General features: G+C 46.9%; 1 protein-coding gene across 9 annotated transcripts in view; it reads right to left on the bottom strand.

Annotated features, from left to right (window-relative positions):
- NTRK3 (neurotrophic receptor tyrosine kinase 3) overlaps positions 1-20,026 on the bottom strand; it is a 386,596-nt gene that overhangs the window by 300,361 nt on the left and 66,209 nt on the right. For all 9 annotated transcript variants that reach the window (XM_058428011.1, XM_032175496.2, XM_058428010.1 and 6 more), the window contains 2 exons: positions 15,774-15,848; positions 14,966-15,037 (listed from right to left, as the gene is read on the bottom strand). In XM_058428011.1, coding sequence (XP_058283994.1) covers positions 14,966-15,037; positions 15,774-15,848 — 147 coding nt within the window. The remainder of the gene's footprint in view (positions 1-14,965; positions 15,038-15,773; positions 15,849-20,026) is intronic.

Below are 20,026 nucleotides of genomic sequence, written 5' to 3'. Positions count from 1 at the left end.
ACTCGGGGGTCATCTCCCTTAATTCCCCTATGGAGCAGGTACCTGCTCCTGAGAGGCACCAGCACAGTATGGACCCAGTTTCAACAAGCATCAGGAGAGGCTGTTGTCACTCAAAGGCAGCAGCCTACTTTCTATTGCCGTGTAGTTTAGGCCAACTCACTGGATGTCTTTGGCCTTTGGATCTGTGCACTTGACGCTTGTGCTGAAATCTGAAAGAGGAATAGACATTAACTAAAGCAAGTCAGAGGCTGTATGAAAATATTCCAAGTCAAGGGAACAGCACAGGCAAAGGCCATGAGCTAGAGGTGGCATGGCACACGGGGTTATCAAGGGAAGTGCAGTGTGGCTTTAGTGGAGAGCCCTGAAGGACATGCAGGGAGATGCTGGAACTGGTCTTCAGGCTGGTCCTACACCATACCACACTGTCTCACCTAGGTTTCGGCGTGGGCCTCACACTCACCCCGGAGACTAAGGCAGGGAGTTTGGTTCATATCCTAAGAACATCAGAGGCACATTTAAGAGGATGAGATTTCAATGTTTAATCAGCCTCCTTGCAGAGTGCATGGAAAACACATGTAGAATGGGTCAGAGTATGGCAGGTAGTTCAAGGGAGACCTCTTAGGATGCTGTGATCTTTAGGACACTTGTATGTAAGAGAGGTTAGGGCCCTTGTGGAGGAAGCACCAAGATGTCCCTCTGGAAGGAGCCATAGAGGCATCAGATACCTGTAGTTGGCAGCAAATGAGGCAGACAGGGAGGGGGTCTTGTCCTGCTGCAGCCCTGATCCCCTCTTCTGCTCTAACATGAATCACTCTGCTGCCTCAGTGAGAGAGATCTCAGGTCACAGGGACACACTGGGAGAGAGGGTACCTGGAAGCAAAGATTCTAACCCTTTAGTACACTGACTTTGGGGCCACAGGGAAGCATGGTGGGGAGTCACCTTGTCAGTCTGGTTCCAGGTCTAATGGGTCCCACAGGCCTAGACCCTGCAAACATACCAGGCTTTCTCTTTCACTGCCAGGCCTCTGGACATGCAGCACATGGTTCCCTTTACCTGGCACAATCATCACCCACGTCTCCAGAAAGCCTCTTTCAGCTGCTGACTCACACCCATCCTCAGGTTTCAGGTGGCCTGGAAGCCTTCCTTGCTGGAATCCTCCCTATCCCCAAAGATGCATCCCCCGCCTGTGCTAAATGCTCCCAGGGAGCCCCAAGTCCTCATCACACTGTATGTATAGTAACCATCTCTACATGCTGTCTCCCTCTCCCACCCCTAGACTAACCCACTGAAGCCAAAGACCTAAACTTAATTCACCTTTGCACGAATTAAGAGAATTTGCATGAATTCTCCTGAGGCAGAGAAGGCCCTAAACAGATGTTTCTGGAGGGTATTAATGTATTCATGTCTCAGAAAAGTCCCACAGGACCCCAAGGGCCATTATGAGTGGACTTTGTAGGACTCTAAAGCACAAAAAATCAATGATTACATGCCAGCTTCAAGGGCAGGGGGAATGCTTGTTTCGGGGAATGCTTGTTTCAGGCAATGAGGTTGACATAATTTGCATCAGCAACACTCTACACAAGATCTTCATAACTTGATCTTCAAACTGAGACCAGGTTGCATTTTTTTCTTGGTCTCCATTTTTAGTAAAACCCAAGAGGTAAAGTCGTTTCATCAAGTTTTCCTGGAGTCCAGTGCTTTGGTGATATTCCCTCACTACATCCCACAGCACCCTGTTGGGTACTCAGGTTCTATGTTTGTCAAAGTCCTTTCTCAACATTGTTCACTCTGTCCTCACAATAACCCTGTAGGGGCATGTACAGGCAACAGTTTGGGACCCATTTTATAGATGAGGAAACAGAGAGAGGAGGAGGTCACTTGTGCACCGTCTAAAGAGAACAGGTCTGCACTCTTTCTATGTTCCATAACAACATGTTGACCACCACCAGGGCAGCAGAAGAACCAGACCACCACACCCTCAGGATGCGGGCTCTGGGTCAGGGTCCCAACAGCCCCATTGTAGGGTCCCTGAGGATTCCCTGGCCCTCATCACTCTGGAAAGTCAGTTCTGAAATGAACTGAGATGACTCCCCTAAGCCCAACCCCAGGCAACTCTGATGGTCAGCAAAGCCTCCGCTCTAGCAAGACAGATGCAGTCCCATCTAGCCAGGTCACCCTGTCACAGAGACAGGCAGGTGGCCCTCAATGATGCCTTACACCCCAGGCCCTCTAGAGAATTCAACCCCTCTGTCTGTATAAACCGGCCCTCCAGATGCAAATGGGATGGGAGTTATCCTGGGTGGAGGCTTCACAATCATGGAAAAAGCCAAAGGCAACCACATTAAAGAAATGCAGATGTAAAACCTGAGGTGGAGAGTTGACCAGATCCAAAGAGAAACAGCTGTCAGAGGAAGGGAGAGGGACTCAGAGCTGAAGTGGGCTGCAATGGAGGCTTAAGAACAGTGAGCCATGCTCTAAATCCAGCTCTTAAATCTCCCCACAGGACTGGCTCTAGGTCACTGCACCCCTTTTTTCTATCTCAGTTTCCTCATTGAGAATAACAGTAATAGACTGACAAGGCTCCCTCTTGGTAATGGCAATACATTGATGAGCTGGCAAGGGTGCATGTGTGTTGAGGCTGCCATAGAAGACATGGAGGGTCTCTGCTAGGGGGCTCCAGCCAGATCCCCACCCCAGCTCTGTAACTCCCTTTCCCCTTTAGCTTCTGCTCTCCCCACATACAGGGAGCAGAATCCCAAAGATGCCTCAAACCCAGGGGCTTCGAGCTTGGGCTTCTGAACACCCTTAGTAAGGATCAAGGTTCTAAAATAGCTTCCAAGGTGTGGGACATGCCATTTACTGAGTACCTACCACGTGCAGCCACTGAGAAAGGTGCTTTATGTTCACTCCTTTAATCCTCACCCAAAGCCCTGCGGGGTAGGAATTATTTCCTTGTGTCCTAGGAAGGACACAGAAGCTCAGCTCCTTGGCCAAGAATGCAAAGTGAAAGAGTTGGCAAAGTCAAACTTGGGTTCACAGCCTAGTCTGCCCACCTTCAAAGTGTGTGGTGTTTTCCCTTCTTCTTTCTCCCCCTCCCTCAGTCATTCATTCAGTCAGTCATTTGTTCTCCAAATACAAATTTTACATTGAGAAAACAGGATTTAAGGAGACCTAGTCTTTGCCCCCATGGAGCGTACACATCATTGAGAGGGTCATACCTTTCCACAGGCATATTTCAGGCCTCACCTGGACCCCTCAGATGGGTTTCAAGGTGCATCTTGGGAGACCCCGTCTGCAGCTTGCATGAAGTCGGCCAGAGGCAGTGCATGGCTTACTCCCTCTGGGAGACCCAGTACCCTTTAAACCCAGAACAATCGCAGTGGCTGCATCACCCAGAAGACCACCCAGAAAGGGCAGAGGCCTCTTGGGCCCAAGGCAAGCCCCAAAAGGCAAAGGGGTTAACTCAGGAAGAAAAGAGACTTTCAAAGACCCATTAGGAGGAAACAAGGGAGAAAGAGACACAAGGCTGTTAGCCTGCTAAGGAATGAAGAGGAACAGAAATTAATGATGACTCCGAAATAGCCAAGAGACTGAACTCATTTTCTAAATCTGTCCTTAACAAGAAAAATAGAGAAAAGAGATGTGAACAAATGGGAGGTAATGAAGCCTTAGGGAAGAGGGGGAAAAAAAGAGAAGAAAATCTACTGAGAATAATCAAGGATGGAAAATATGAGCACAGTGTCTAATCCCCAAGACTAGGAGATGCACAGCCTCTGGCCAGAATGTTTACTCAGCATTACACTGAGTTTTTGAAAGGCAACAGCTGACGGGGTTATAAGAAAATTCTTAAGGTTCAGTCCAGGGGATTCTAGAGAACTGAGATAACTGAAATCAGAAAGAACACAGTCTCCAAGAAGAGGTTAGGGTTTTCGACTAAGAGAATTGCAAAGTACGTATCACAAACATGCAGTGGGCCAGCAGGTGAGGTAGGTGGCCATGTTATCTGGGCCTGGGTGAATCAGAATGTGGTCCACAAACAAAGTGAACAGAAAGAAATGATCGGGGGTTGGGGGGCATGAGTAATCTTAGGACCACAGGGCATCTGGAGGAGAGACACAAGCAGACAAGAAAAAGGAAATTCAATTTAGGAAGTTTGCCACCTGCCTCACGAGGGAACCAGGAGCAATACCTTTACAGGGCCTCAGAAGAGGTAGGCACCCAGGAGACTAACGGTATGAGGTGACTGGGAATTTACTTTCTTTGGAGGCAGCAGATACGAGAGTAGAAACTAAGAAATATCCGTTGAAAATCTGAAGCTTGGTGAATTCTGCAGTGCAAAACACATATAGGGTTCAATAACACATTTGGGGTTCAATAAAAGCAGGAAGGATCCATTTAAAAGAGGACAATAACGGCTCCACTCAGTCTTATCATGTGCCATAGGGGCTGGGATATGGAAAGAATGCAGGGACCCAGGCACACCTACAGAAATAGCATGGCTTGATTGTACTATGAGGTGTCAGATGTTAAAGTTGCATACACAGGCACACAATTTCAGGATGTTAGAGCAGACAGAGCCTTGGAGCTTATCTAAGCTGGCCCATATCCCCTTCTTTCCCATTCTATAACAGGGTGTGCCACGTACAGTCATAATCCTGCCCGAAATGGGCCAAAGACATCCAGGGCTGGTGTAGCCCCATGCTCCCTGGAAATGGGGAAAATAGAAATCTGCCACTCCTGCATCAACATATCACAGCATGATTCATCTCCACCTGCTCGATCATCAGGCTCCATTCTCTATGCTGAATACACACTCTGTGTAATCATCTGTTAATGGCCCTCCCGAGTGCCAGCCAGTAGGCTAAGGGGCATTGCCCATTCACCCAGACCCTGCTAGCAACCAGGTGCAAAGCAGGACATGGTTTCAGGCACTCCCTTCGTGGTCTCCCATGGGCCTTCCCCTCCATCTGCCCTTCATTTTGAGGAGTGCTGCTCTGAAGCCTACTGCCTCCCTCTCTTCTCCAGCTGGGTTCCTGAATTGAAAACAGCCAAGGCTGACCAGAGCTGGCCTTGGCCAAGAGATGGTAGAGTGGAAGCTCTGGAGCTCTAGAGGCAAGCAACCTGGAGTTGGTTTCTGGCTCTGCCACTTAGCAGGTATGAAACCTTAGTTAAGTCACTCAGCCTCTCTGTGGCTCAAATTCCTCATCTGTTAAATGGGGACAACAGGGCCACGCGCGGTGGCTCACGCCTGTAATCCCAGCACTTTGGGAGGCCGAGACGGGCGGATCACGAGGTCAGGAGATCGAGACCATCCTGGCTAACACGGTGAAAAATACAAAAAATTAGCCAGGCGTGGTGGCGGGTGCCTGTAGTCCCAGCTACTCAGGAGGCTGAGGCAGGAGAACGGCATGAACCCAGGAGGAGGAGCCTGCAGTAAGCCGAGATCACGCCACTGCACCCCAGCCTAAGTGACGGAGCGAGACTCTGTCTCAAAAAAAAAAAAATGGGGACAACAATGATGTCCACTTGCTATTATGAGCATGAAATGACATATAAAGTGCATAGAGGAATGCTTGGTCTATAGTCAGTGCTTCACTGATGTTATGTCCCTGGAACTCACTGCATTGGAATGCCTGCCCCTCCAGGGAGGTGAGATGGGGGAATAGAATAAAGTGGGTAAAACCAAAATAAATAGACAACAGATTTCCTCTGGTCCTGCCCCTCAGTGGCCCCAGCTGTGTCCCAGATGCAACCTTTCTTCCAGGAAGAATTTCCCAAAATGCTATGAGGTCAGGATTGGGCCACTTATAACACTGTCTCACGTTTGAGATGTGAAAACAGACCAAATGGGTTAAATAGCTTAATCAAGATCACAGCATAAGGCCAAGAAAGAGCCAAAGGGATGTGCAGGATGTGGCCACCTAGCCCTGCTGTAGCCAAAAAATACCTCTAATGATTGACAGCCATCCCCACCAGCTCCTCCCATATACTCATATGGACCCAAAGCCCAGCATCTTCCCTCCTGGCCTCCACCCAGACACACCACTACATATAGTCCTGACTCAAGCCTCCCACATCATTCACTCTGTGAAAATCCTATTCCATGGACAAATGGCTCCATTTCCAAATGCTGTTCCCTTGGCAATTTTTTCAGTATACCTGATAGACAGGCTCAGTGGCCTGTACCCATCAGCACATGTCCAAACAGCTCTAGCAGAAAGTCCAGGGGGAAGCAGCTGTGCACACCCCATGGTAAGCTGCAGCCCTGTGCCATAAGCAGGCTGTCTGCCAACCCAAGCCCACCCTCCTCCAAAGCCGGGCCAGCTGTCACCTGCTCCATAAGGCTGCCCAGCCATTCCCGCCCATCTCGGGTCAGCAGTCCTGCTCAGAGCCCTCCAGCAGCTCCTCCACTGCCTTGTGCTGGAAGTCCCTGGAGAATGTCAGCTGTTTCTGCAATCTGTCAAAGGTGTGAGCTGTGTCACCAACAACCCATAGCCACTGATGAAGAACCACCACTCACCATTTACTTCCTTATACTTACATTAGAGGAGGTTCAAAACTTTCCCTGTAATAACATCTCTCTCATCTGTGTTCTGAGACCCTATCTTGAGTAGGAGAGAAAAGAATTGGGTAATAGCTTAGACACCAAGTTTCATGCACCCCCAGCAGCCTATCTACTCCATACACTGATTACAGCCTCTGTCATTCCTGGTTTATCTTTTCTTTCTTTTTTTTAGCCACAATAAAAGTGTATTTCTCTCTCACGCTACATGTCGACAGAGGTCAGCTATGGCTTTGCTCCCATCATCTTCCCAACAAGACTCCAGCTAATGGAGCAGCCTCCATCTGGAACAGCAACATCCTTTGCCCCATGGCAGGGGAAAAGAGACATAGTAGGCCCCACACAGGCTCTGAAAGCGTCTTCTAAGAAGGAACACAGGATAGACATAGAGAGATAGATAAAGAGAGACATAAAGAGATAGAGCAATAGATATACACAATTCAACCACTTAAAATGTACAATTCAAAAGTTTTTCATATATTCACAGAGTTGTGAATCAATTTTAGAATACTGACGATCAATTTTAGAATATTTTCATCATGATAATGATCAATTTTAGAATCAAATTGATCCATTTTAGAATATCAATTTTAGATGATATTGATATTGATCATCCGCTATATGTACTATTTATATTTGTACGTTCCAATTTTCTAAAGAATAATAACAGCAATCTCCACTAACATATATTGGGTTATTGTTATGGGCCAGACATTCTCCTCAATGCTTCATATACATTAATTCATTTAATCTTGCTAACAACCATATTATTCCCATTTTCCAAAAGAGTAGATTAAGGCATAGATATGTGAAGTAACTTGCCCGAGATTTACAGATATATATGAGAAAGCCAGAATCGAATGTCAGGCCATGTGGTTCAAGAGCACATACTTTCAACTACTTATCAAAATAACCAAATTAGTGATGAGGGTGGGTTAGAGGCAATAGCTTAAGCAGGATGTTTGGTGGAAGCTCTGAGCAAGAAGAACTGAATGAGAAGAAAGCTCAAAGAGGCAACCCACCTTCATTGTACATTTTTGTATCACACCTCAGCAGTGTGATACTGTGATATGATTCTGTACTATTTATATTTGTACGTTCCAATAATATAAGTGATATGCATGTAATATTTGCCCATATGCCCCTTCTTTTTTTTTGTTTCTTTTTTTTTTTTTTTGAGATGGAGTCTCGCTCTGTCACCAGGCTGGAGCCCAGTGGCACGATTTCAGCTCACTGCAACCTCCGCCTCCCAGGTTCAAGTGATTCTCCTGCCTCAACCTCCCGAGTAGCTGGGACTACAGGCATGTGCCACCATGCCCAGCTAATTTTTGTATTTTTAGTAGAGATGGGGTTTCACCATGTTGGCCAGAATGGTCTCGATCTCTTGACCTCGTGATCCGCCCGTCTCAGCCTCCCAAAGTGCTAGAAGTATAGGTATGAGCCACTGCGCCCGGCCCATATGTCCCTTCTTTTAAACAGGGCTGCAATGGTTTCTACCATACATAGAAGTGTGAGGATCTCTGGCTAGATAAGACCCAGGGAAAGCAGACAGGATAAACATGATGGGAGGAATGCCACACAGAGCGTACCAAGGCCCACATTCTAGTCCTGGCTCAACTGTTACCCATGGGGATCTTGGTCAGAATTCTTATCCACTCAAGACATCCTTCTTGTCATCCAGAAAATGATCAAATCAGACTAGAGTCACTTGTACATGCAACAAATCACTACCGATCACTTGGCATATGACAGGCATTGTTCTCAGTGCTGGAGATATAGCAGGGAAAAGTTCCTGCTCCATGGAAGCTTACATTCCAGTGCGGGAGATAGAGTATCAACTCTTAAACAAATAGCTGAATGAGATACTTGCAGATGATCAATAGTAATAAAGGTGAAGGAAATGATTCAGCCACATGACAGAATAAAATGTGATCTATTTGTAAGGAGAAGGAAGGCCACAAAGTTTGAGCAGTCAGAGGAGGCCTTGCTAAGAAAGTAGCATTTGAGTGAATGATGACAAGGGGCCAGCCATGCCAAGATCCAGGGCAGGGTATCTGTCTGGGTCAGATGGGTCAACAGGGACAAAAACTCCAATGTGGGAATGAGCTTGGCACATTTAAGGGACTGAAAAGGCTTGTAAGGCTGCAGCAGAGAGAACAAGGGGAAAAGTACAAGACAATTAGACAGGGAGACAGAAACTATATCCATGTGAGTCCTGTGGCCATGGAAAGGGGCTTAGCTTTTATTATAAGTAACGCAAGAAGTAATTGGAGGGCTTTAAGCAGCTAAGTGGCATGATCGGATTTATATGTTTAAAATATCACTCTGGCAACTGTGTGGACAATGAAATGTAGCAGACAAAAGTGAAGGCATGGAAAACCTAAGTGAGAAGGCTACTGTCACAGTGTCAGAGGAGGGGATGATGACTTGGACCAAGACAATAGATATGAGGATGGAAAGGGAAAATAAGCAGATGGATACAAAATATTTTATGAATTTATTAAACTGAAGAAGAAGCAGTTGAGCAGGTAAAGGAAAGACAGGCATCAAGAATGTCTCCCAAGGTTTTGGCCTGAGTAATTTGATGGATGGTACCACTTACAAGAACAAGAAGCATTGAGGAAGAAGAGGTTAGGAGGAAGGGCTTGGTATGAAATCAAGAATCCTGTCTTGGACAACTTAAGGTTGACTCGTGACTGGGGCACGCAAGTAGGCAGTTTGATAGAGGAAACTAAAGGGCAGGATAGGAATACAAATTTGGGAGTTGGTTCTAAGGACTCTTCTAGCTTTAACTGTCTATGATTCTAAACAATTGGAGACCAACATGTGTAGGGAGGAAGTCTTTAATAATAGCAAAAAAATATATATTGAGTCTTTCATAGTACATTGTCTTAAGCACTTTCCAGGCATTGTCTTATTTAAGGCTAAGAACAATCCTATGAAGTAGGAACTCTTATTTTCCTTTCAAAGCTCAGAGAAGTTCAATAGCTTGCCTAAGGTCAACAGCAGGAAGTGAAAGATCTAGGATTTGAACCCTGATCTTTCTATCTTCAAAGCCCATGATCCTTACTGTCAGCTATCCTGCATTTCATGGCTAAGTCCTCCACAAAGAACAGAAGAAGGAGGATACTTGTGGAGAAGCAGTGAGGGAGACCAGTGTGCCAGTTGCCAGTCCTTTTGGGACTTGGAGAAAAGTCTCAGTGCAGAGGTAAGGGGGCAGGCAGAAAAAAAAAATTTACTGAGATACTGTCTACACATTATCTTGAAACTCAGAATCTGGGGTTATTCCAAGGAGAAAGAACATTGAGTAATTTATAATACATAATAAATCCATGTCACCATTTTTTCACCCCAATAATCTCAAGAGAAATGTATTACCTATGCAGTCAGTGTCTTGAAAGGGTAGGGATCCTAGCCACCTCTTCTTTTCCTATCCACATAGCATCACTGACTTCCTGCCCTTGCAAACATAACACGGTTGATACAATCGTGCTCAAATCAGGACATTCTCCATCTTTCACCCCACTCTGGTGGCTGACTCTCCCCAGCTAAAGATTGAGTGCACGTTTGCTTCCGAAAGGAGAAATAACTTAGTCCGGCATCCAGAGCTTTTTGGAAAAGAGCAAGAAATGGAGCCCAAGAGAGATCCCACCACAATCAACTCTAGGGATTAAATAAATTCTCTTGGCTTGCTGGAATCTTACATTAAATATTCTTGGAAATAAGTAGGCCATAGGCTAATGCTAAGAAATCTTTCATAATAAAGATATTCAGGTTGTAATGTAACTGTCATTATAGGATTTGACCTGAATAGAAAGAGGAACTAAACAGAGCTTTCTCAAGAGAGCTCTTTGAGGATGGATCATACTGAATCCCCAGGGGGAAAGAGCAGCTCTTTCATGGAACTTTAAAGATGCCCACCCCTCCTATAAGAAGTTCTTGCTGTGAAAACCAGAGAGACAAAACGCTCCTGGGATGTAAAAAAGTACACGGACTTCAGATTCAAAGGATTTAGAGTCCACATCCTGATTCTTCCACTAACTTACTGTGTAACCTTAGGAGAACTCAGTTATAACTTCTGAGCTTCAGTGTTTGCATCTATGAAATGGGGAGAGAGGACTCCTAACTTAGAGTTACTGTGGGGAGTAAGTGAGTTCATATTTGCAAATGCACCAGGCACAGTTCTTGGCACACAGGAAGTTCTCAATCAGTATTAGCCTTTCCCTTTTCTTTTCTGATACCAGCAGTTTTATTCTAAACATAGTAATGACTAGCAAAACATAGTAACTTTTTAAATTGCTTCTGTGAAGAAACATTGCCTCTTCTGGCCCATGAGCTATAGTGGAAAGATTCCTGGAAAGAGAATCAGAGGACTTAGGTGCAGTTCTACTTCTGCTACTTACAAGTCAGAGCCTCTCTGGGCCTATCTTCTGTGCTGTAAAATAAAGCCACCTACCATACCCCTGCCCCAAGGATGGTTATGAGAATTCAATGAGATAATGTATGGAAAAGCACTTTGAAAACCATGAAGAGCTCTACAGATGAAAGGAAGTACCATTGTTTGAGTGCAGCTCATAGACAGACGTCTACATTCTTCATGTATGGGGATCCCAGACTGTGGTGATCCAGTCTGTGTGAGCCATGCCAGAGAAAACACACCCCATAAAGGGAAAGAGGGGCCAGCTGCAGAAGCGGGGCTCAGAGGACTCTGAGAACAACTCAAGTTCAATAATGCTGGTGGACAAGATCTCAACTCAGATGGAAATAAAGAAAGTTGTCAGCTCGTCAGTTTCAGTTGCTTAGGTCCTTTCGGAAACTGACAGCATCTACAGAGAGGTCTACATACAGTCTAGAGCAAGTGGGGATAAAAGGGGAGAATAGAGAACTTATCCGGATTTATTCATCAGTGTACAATGAGGAAAGACGCTGGAGAATATGAGTATTCCAGTCACCAGAGAGGTGGGCTCCACTGTGAGACAGAAATTCAGCTTTTCCAGGACAAAGAAGTGGTCAGAATACCCATCAAGGTCACCTAACCCTTTCTCTTTGATTGTATAATCATCACCAGAAATAATAACAATAATTACTATCATTACTAGCAACTGTTCTCTTTGAACGCTCACTATTTCCTGGTCACTGGGCTGAGAGCTGTATGTGCCTCTTATCATTTAATCTTGACCACATCCCATCCCTAGAATAGCCACTATTATTATGCCCACTTTTCAGATTGGCATATGGCTATTACAATTATCAATCTCAGAAATCCTTATCCTTAAAAATCCTTAATCCAAAATTCTTAGGATCAGAGAAGGGATACAAGGGTGGAGAATATTCCCATCTCTCAAAAAAGGGTTTCCCTTGATGTGTATTCATCCATATCTCATTTTCCACATTCTGCAAAAGGTAGAGAAAACTGAAGCAGTCAAGAGGAGATGGTCAGTCACTCATAAACCATGAAGTAGGACCCAAGAGTCCTAATCTCCAGACTACTGTGTAGCAGACAACTTGGCCAAAACTTTGTCAATTCATTTTCTGGCCTGAGGAAGAATTACACTGATTAACGCAACAGTAGCTTAGGAGTGGGAGACAGTTCAACCAATCAGAACAACTCGAACAATTTGACATCAGTACTAGGGGCAATGATATCACTTCCTACTTCTTATTTTATACAGAGGAAAGAAGAAAAGACTTCTCAGCCATCACCCTAAAAAAAAAAAAAGCCGCCAAGCCAGGGCTCAGCAATTAGTGTTGGAGTAAGTGATCATCTTGTGATTGCTCAGCTGGGGCCAGAAGACTTGTAAATGCATTTAGAGGACATAAATAGAAGATGTTGTGAGACAGCAGAGAAACCTGGCCCATTTGCCAGGAGAAAATGTCCCAAAGCTGCCGGGAAATTTACTCAATTGGGAATTTGGTGTGTGTCTCCATAAATAAGAAAAGTTAATAAATAAAACCCGTGGATAAAGACAGTGCCTCTGCCTCATCCTATTGACTCGTCTCTCTGTGACCCCCAGGCTCCTCTGGGCATCCCACTGTGCCTATCAGAGCCACTTGACTGGGTGCTGACTTTCTTGAACTAGGTTGAGCACCCTGACTTGCCCCTAATGCACAGCCAGACTCAAATTGGGGGTGAACTAATGGTCATCCATCCTTCTCGGTAATCCCCCTGTAGCCAATAGCAAGTACTTTGGCAAGAGCTGGCCAATGTGTCCAGGAGAAAACAGGGCCCAAGGTCATAGGCAGGTTCAATGGTAGCCTTGGGTCCTACTCCAAATAGGTCCTCCTACCCACAAAGCCTTGGGAATCTTGCAAACCTCCACCAGCCTCTATCGCTGCCACCACTCAGCAGACCCCGTATCATTCCAAAAGAGACAGTGGGTCACAGCCCTCTTCCAGGATCCTCAAGGGCAAGCCAAAGACATGCTCTGGTACAACCCACTTCAGAGCCACCTGCAACCCAAGATGCAACCCTGCTCCCACTCCTGAGCCTGGGTCCCGAAGCCTCTCCATCTCCCTAAGAGCTGCAGGGACACCGTGCCCTAGAAGGCTCTGAGGCCTGAGCACCCAGCCCCTGTCCTCAAAGAGAACAGCGTTTGTCTCACATCAACAGCATCCCTCCCCCAAATACGACCTTGCACCACAAACTGGCACTCCGCGTGCCACATTCTGCTCATGGAAGTAGTTTCGTATGGCCCATGGAGATGAAGGGTCTTGTTTTTAGCTGGCAGCATTTAAAACTTGAGTTGTTTCACGGAATCTCCAAGTCTTCTGGAAACAAGTCTGACCACACCAGGCCCCACCTCCACGTGGCAGCAGTCAGCTGGAACTGATGACTGGTTGCCTCTTTGGAGGGGACACGTGACCCCACCTGGTCCACCGTGGGCATTTGGCTTTGTGACCCTTGTATGAATTACTAAGAAAACGGAGACTTCTCATATGTGAAAAGCTTGTCCCCTTGGGATGTTTTACAGTGAAACTCAAACCCCCAATAAAATAAACACCTGGAACATCTGGTCCAAGACCCTCCTCTGGTCCCAGCTATGCCTCCAGCTGCAAAGAACACACATCAGGAGACTCTCACCACAGAGGCTACCCTGGGGCAAGGGGCAACAGCTAAATTAAACAGCTGAAAGGGAGGTCTCAGTCCCCTAGAGTTGATACATCTAGCCCTGAGCAGTGGCCATAGAGCCTGCTCTTTCCAGAGAAAAGAAAGCTCCACAGAAAGCAGAGGTGGCCATACTGATAAACATTTATCAAGCACTCACTCCGGGGGTAAGGTCAGGATCCCCCAAAAAAGAAAAAACAACTCCTCCACCAGGATTCACTGTGATCTCTTCCATTTCCCCACCTTCCCTACCCTCCACTTCCTACAGCTCCCCTGGATGTTCTGCCCCGGTCGGTGCATGCAATTTCTCTCCAGCCCAGCTGCCCTTCCGTTACCAAATGCAAAGTGCTCAGTCAGTGAAACTTTTAAGTGGCCACAGGAAAGACTAGCCCAAGGCACACCACTTCTCCACTTTCTCCCCAAAGGCAATAGACCCCTCCCCACCTGGTTCCTGCAGAGCCTCTGCTCTTTGGGAACATGCCCAGTGGGTGTCTGAGATGGCCACTATCCTTGGAGTTGACCCAGACAACAAGCACCCCTCTATGGGTGCAGCGGGTTGGCACTTCCCCTAATCACTCACCCCAGGCTTCCTTTCATGCCCACTTTCTCCCCAGGAAATGGGAGTCCTCATTAAATCCCAAAGTCTATCAGCCCAGAACTCGGCTTAGAGAGGAAGCATCAACTCTTGTGATTCTATCCCCACTAGGGAAAGGGTAGAGACAGGATGAAGGAGGCACAGATAGACAGGAACCCCCACCCATAACCACCTGACCTCTAGCTTGTCCCAGACAAATCTGTGTGACCTTATACAGGTGTTTCCACTTCTCTGAGCTTTTCCCCACTGAACCCAGAATCTATTTAGACATAACACTGGCTATTGGCCATGCTTTCTTTCTTCTTGCAACCCCCCCAGTCCTAACACACATACACACTCTTATGGGCCTACTTATGGTCTCAGAAGTGCAGTATTCACACTACATATGAGTGGAATTCCCTATCATTTACGTTCCCATAAAACTGCAAGTTTCATCATGAAAGTGAACACACTTCGGTGTCAGGAGACTGACTCTCCCTCTCAGCCCCTGGTCCTACATTTTTCCTTCTGACAGGAAACTTAGAGATCATCAAACCCAAAATAATCCTTTTAAGAGGCAAAATTGGAAGCCCAAGAAAGTTCAAAACCTTGCCCAAGAGCCCCTGGAGGCAAAAAACCAGGTCTAGACCTCAGGTCTCCGGCTTCACTGCCCCAAGAGTCCCTGCCATGTGACCCCCATCCCTGCAGCCCAGCTCTACTCACATATAACGCAAATGGGGGTTCTTGGCAAAGGCTCTGGGCTGAATGCTCCGAAGTCCTGAGTTCTTGATGGTCCTAGACAGAGAGAAAAAGAGGATCAGCAGAGCTCAAGTGGCAGAGGGATATCTGCTCTGGGCTGAGGCTGGCAGGGGGTGAGGCTAAGGCTGGCCCTGCAGACGCCCTGTGGATTATCTGCACCTTTTCATTGCCAATTATCACAGGTGTCCTGCTGGGGTTGCTCAGGGAGGCATCCGGGCTCACACACCCCAGGGCCCTGCGTGAGGCTGGGAGGTCAGGGGTCATACTGGCAGCTGCCCTCCACCCATCCTGGCCAGTGGGTAAGGACCAGGGCTTCTGCTGGTCCAGTGATGGCAGGGCTGCAGCCCTCTTTATTCGTTGTCCCTCTCCCCACTCCAGGTCCCCACAGTCACTAGCACTAACATCCAAGGGTGGAAGTAGCTGGGAAATCTCATACTCCATGGGGCTCATCAGTCAAGCATAAGGGTAAGGAAAGGACACTCACCCAGCATGCCTGGGTTCCGGGCCTGCCTTGAAACCCTACCTTCAAGATGGGAATTCACACAACCCCCTTGCCTCTCTAGACTAGGGTGAAACAAAGGAGTGTGAAGAGATGGCCTTTGAAGCCTCTGGTGTCCCCTAAGTGTACGTTGCCAACTCTACCAAAAGAAGACCCGGGGGAGAAAGCGTGGATGGCAGCCTTGCTGTGCCCCTCACATAACCCCAGAAGGCAGACCGGGTGACATCCACCCCTTCCACAGGGAAAGGCCTCTCTGTGGCCAGGTGCACTCACAGCTTTTGAAGTCCAGTGTAGAGCTCCATGTCCACGGCGTTGAGCGTGTGAAGACTACGCCAGTTCTCTATGTGTCTGCAGGGGAGGAGTAAAGGTAAGGGTCAGCCAGAAGCAACAGAAATGGGGCTGGCTTTGGAGCCACAGAGACCTGGCTTTGGATCCCTGATAAGCTAATTGATTGCCAGGCCTTTTGCCAAGTCACCAAATAAATCTGAGCCTCACTTTCTTCCTCTGTGTGGTGGGGTTCGCACCGTCTGCCTGACTGGGTTGTTGCAAGAATTAACTGGATTCATTGGTTCCAAGTTCCTGGCCCATGGATTGCATTGAATGTCTCCCCATCAGCTAGAAAAAGATGCTATTTAAAGATGTGAAGTTCAATCTCCCTGCTTGCCTTCCCTTTCTTTCTTTTTCCTATTCAGAATTTCCTAAGGACTGGCATTTTTTTCCCCTCAGTTATTGCCCATAATGACAATACAAATGACATGGCTTTAAAAAAGGACGGGGTGGCTGGCTGGCCAGCGGGCATAGCCAAGTAGGGACACACTCCTACTTCCAGCATCACCAGGGTCTAGACTCTGGAAGCCCCCTTTGGGTGACCCACAGCCCAATCCCTCCTGGAGCTCAAAAAAACCAATGGCTTGATTTGGTGGCGCTGACTCCAGAGAGTGGCGGCCACCTAAGGATCCTGGAGCCACTAGGGTGTCATGGAAAGAATGAGAACCTGGTAGTGGAGGACACAAACCCTAGCTTCAACCGAGGCTTCAGGACCCAGTGACTTTGAGCCAGTGCTTGCACCTCTCTGAGTCTCTCATGTCTTCATTTGTAAGAGGAGAGTTGCACTGGATCAGCAGTTTCTCCGCTTTTCATCATGAAGGTCTCCTTTTAGAACTTTGCCCCAAGAGATCCCATGTTTAAGGAGGTTTATGTCTAGCAAGCACACTATATCTATTAACTACTAATTAATTCATCTTCTTGGATTTATTAATCAGCAATATAAATCACTGTTAACCAGAGCTTTTTATCAACAGACACAAACCCGTGCTAACTCATCCACTGCATAAATTCCAGCCCAAAGCAAAGAAACTCAACATTCTGTCAGCATGAGAAGGCTTGTCATGGGTATGGATCTGATTTCTGGGTTTATTATTTTTATATTGACCAAATGCCAGAAACAAACACCTCTCATTACTGCTTTTGGGGTCCCCAGGTTAAGAACCATTACACTATTAATTATCAAAGCCCTTTGCAGCTCTAAAGGTGTATGAATGATGCCGATTCGTACACACCTGTACGAGGCACCAAAGGATCTCGGGAAAAGGCCTTCCACTGCCCACCCCATCCTTCCAGGATTTTACTCTAATCAGTGGCCATGAAATCTAAGTACCATCTTAGTCAAGAGTGCAGAGAGGTGACAGCTCATCCTGGGACAGAACTAACCCAGGCACACTCTGTCCAGAAAAGTGACAGCCACCTTCCCCAGACGTCTCCTCTCCGGCACCACCATACCCGTAGCTCTGCCATCTGCCACCAAGTCGAGTCAGAGCCAGCAAGCCAGCAGGACTATGACTGCCAGGGCCTCTGGAAGCATTTCAGAGCCACACGGTGACAAGGTATGCTGAGAACCTGTTTTGTACCACATTCTCTCAAAGTCCCTGCTGAGCAGCCAGAGACACTGGCATCTGCTGGGGACGTGGACCAGGTGGCCAGGTTGGTGCTGGATTCCAATGCCAAAGTTCTCCCTGGAAGGCTTACAGCCCCAGGGCAGTTTGGGTGGTCTGCTCCCACCACGGCAGAGAACCTGGCAACATTTCAGATGAAAAGAAAGCGCCAGAGGAGTAGAACTATCTGTGCCAGCAGGTCCCCCAGTGTATTCCCTGGGCTTTGTAAATTACCAGGTAGATCACCATGGTTGTACAGAATACTTCTCATTCACAGGACTCCAGCTTCCTACAAGGATCTGCTCCCAACAAGCAACTTTGATCTAATTGTTTAAATCAATGAAATCATTTTTCACAGCCCACATTAGAATTCCATAAATGTGTTGTTACAGTTGAGTTGTCAATCATTACCATGTTCTCGAGCCTTACCCTTCTCAGCCCTCATGTCCTTATGCCCACAAACTGACCCTTCCCTGACTTAGGCAAGCACTGAGATATGGCAGAGAAATGAATGAACTCCTCGATGCAAAGAGTCCTCCGGTAAGTAGAATAATGGCCCCCACCTCCTCCGTTGGGTAGGTCTGAGTTTTCCTAAATCAGGGAATGGCATTTTTATAGCCACAGTGCAACAGTGTGGGTAGGAGTCAGGGCTCTAAGGCAGTGGTCGTCAAGCTACAGCCCCCTGCCTGCTTTCCTGCAACCCCAGAGCTAAAAATAGCATTTACATTTTTTTATTATTATTATTATTATACTTTAGGTTTTAGGGTACATGTGCACAATGTGCAGGTTTGTTACATATGTATCCATGTGCCATGTTGATTTCCTGCACCCAATAACTCGTCATTTAGCATTAGGTATATCTCCTAATGCTGTCCCTCCCCCCTCCCCCAACCCCACAACAGTCCCCGGAGTGTGATGTTCCCCTTCCTGTGTCCACGAGTTCTCATTGTTCAATTCCCACCTATGAGTGAGAACATGCGGTGTTTGGTTTTTACATTTTTAAAAATCAAAAGAAGAATAATATTTTGTAACACATGAAAACTACACGAAATTCAAATTTCCTTGTTCATACCCGTTCATTTACTGTCATCTATAGCTATCTTCAAGCTACAATAACAGAGCTGAATAGTTGCTACAGAGGCCATATGGCCTGCAAAACCTGAAATATTTACTCTCTGGCCCTTTACAGAAAACAGTTGTCGACTCCTGCCCTAGAAGCTGATGGTCAAAATGCATATCCTGGCCCCATCAGTATCCCTATCTATGTGACCCTGTCCAGGTTACTCCTCTGTCTGTGCCTCAGTTTTCTCATCTATTAAATGGGGATAATAAAATAACTGCCTCCTAAGAATGATGTGAAGATCAAAAGACTATGATAAAAAAGAAAACCCCTTTGTAGTGTGGGGCACATGTAAGTCCTCAGGCAGAGCTGGCTGTGCTGATTATTTTCCTCCTGTGCCTTACAGAAACTGAGCAGTCTTGTTCTCAGTTTTCAAGCTAAAAATGGCATCAGGCTTCTGCTGGAAGTTGTCATTTCTCAGGAATCATTGATAAAAACCCCATGTGGCAGAGTGTGGAGGGGTAGGAAACCTGTCATTCATGGCCTCCAGGAAAACTGTTCCAGCAGGAGTTTATACACAGGTTCAAGGAGTGCATAGATGCCACATCAGAGCAGGTTCCGAGGAAGAGCAAGAGGATGAAGATGAGGCCCTGACATTTCTGGATGGCATCAGCTGGGCACCTGCCAAGTTCTCCTATGACTCACCACTTGGTACCCAACCAGGAGGTCAGTGTTGTGACTCTGCTGGCTGGTGTGTGTGTGCTACTAGGGAGACCACCACTTTCAGTGAAAAGGGCAGGCTCTAAAAAATATTATATATATATAGTAAAAGAGCAGGTTTGGTTTGCTTTTGTTAATGGTGAGTACCTCAACCCAGCACGATTACACGTGGCTTCTCCTTTTTTGTGATTTTCTGAGCTGTCCAGGTTGTTTTCATTGAGCATTTGTTTTGTCATTTGAAAATCAATCAATACTGCCTGCAATCCCAGCACTTTGGGAGGCTGAGGCGGGTGGATCATTTGTGGTCAGGAGTTCGAGACCAGCCTGGCCAACATGGGGAAACCCTGTCTCTACTAAAAATACAAAAATCAGCCAGGTGTGGTGGTGGGCACCTGTAATCCCAGCTACTCAGGAGGCTGAGGCAGGAGAATCGCTTGAACCTGGGAGGCAAAGGCTGCAGTGAGCCGAGATCACACCACTGCACTCCAACGTGGACAACACAGTGAGACTCTGTCTCAAAAAAAAAAAGAAAAAAATCAATACCTATTCACTTCTAGAGGAAGGCCAGGCACCTAAACCCTGTGGGGGTGGTGACTGGTTCCCCGTTCCAGGACCACAGGCTGGACCAGCTCATCCCTGCCTGGACATCTTACGAACCCACTCCCGCTGTGGAGGAAAAGAATTTAGAGCAAGGCCCAATGGACTGTGCAATTCTGCAGAGTGCATGGTGATGGCCCCCACAGGAACCTGCAGCTCTGCTCTCAATCTGGGTGTCCTGGTTCAATCAGAAACAGAGAGTGGAGGGAGGAGAAAGA

The sequence above is a fragment of the Hylobates moloch genome, unplaced genomic scaffold, assembly GCF_009828535.3.
Source record: "Hylobates moloch isolate HMO894 unplaced genomic scaffold, HMol_V3 SCAFFOLD_14, whole genome shotgun sequence".
NCBI classification, from domain to species: Eukaryota; Metazoa; Chordata; class Mammalia; order Primates; family Hylobatidae; genus Hylobates; species Hylobates moloch.
This window is presented reverse-complemented; position numbering and strand designations above follow the sequence as displayed.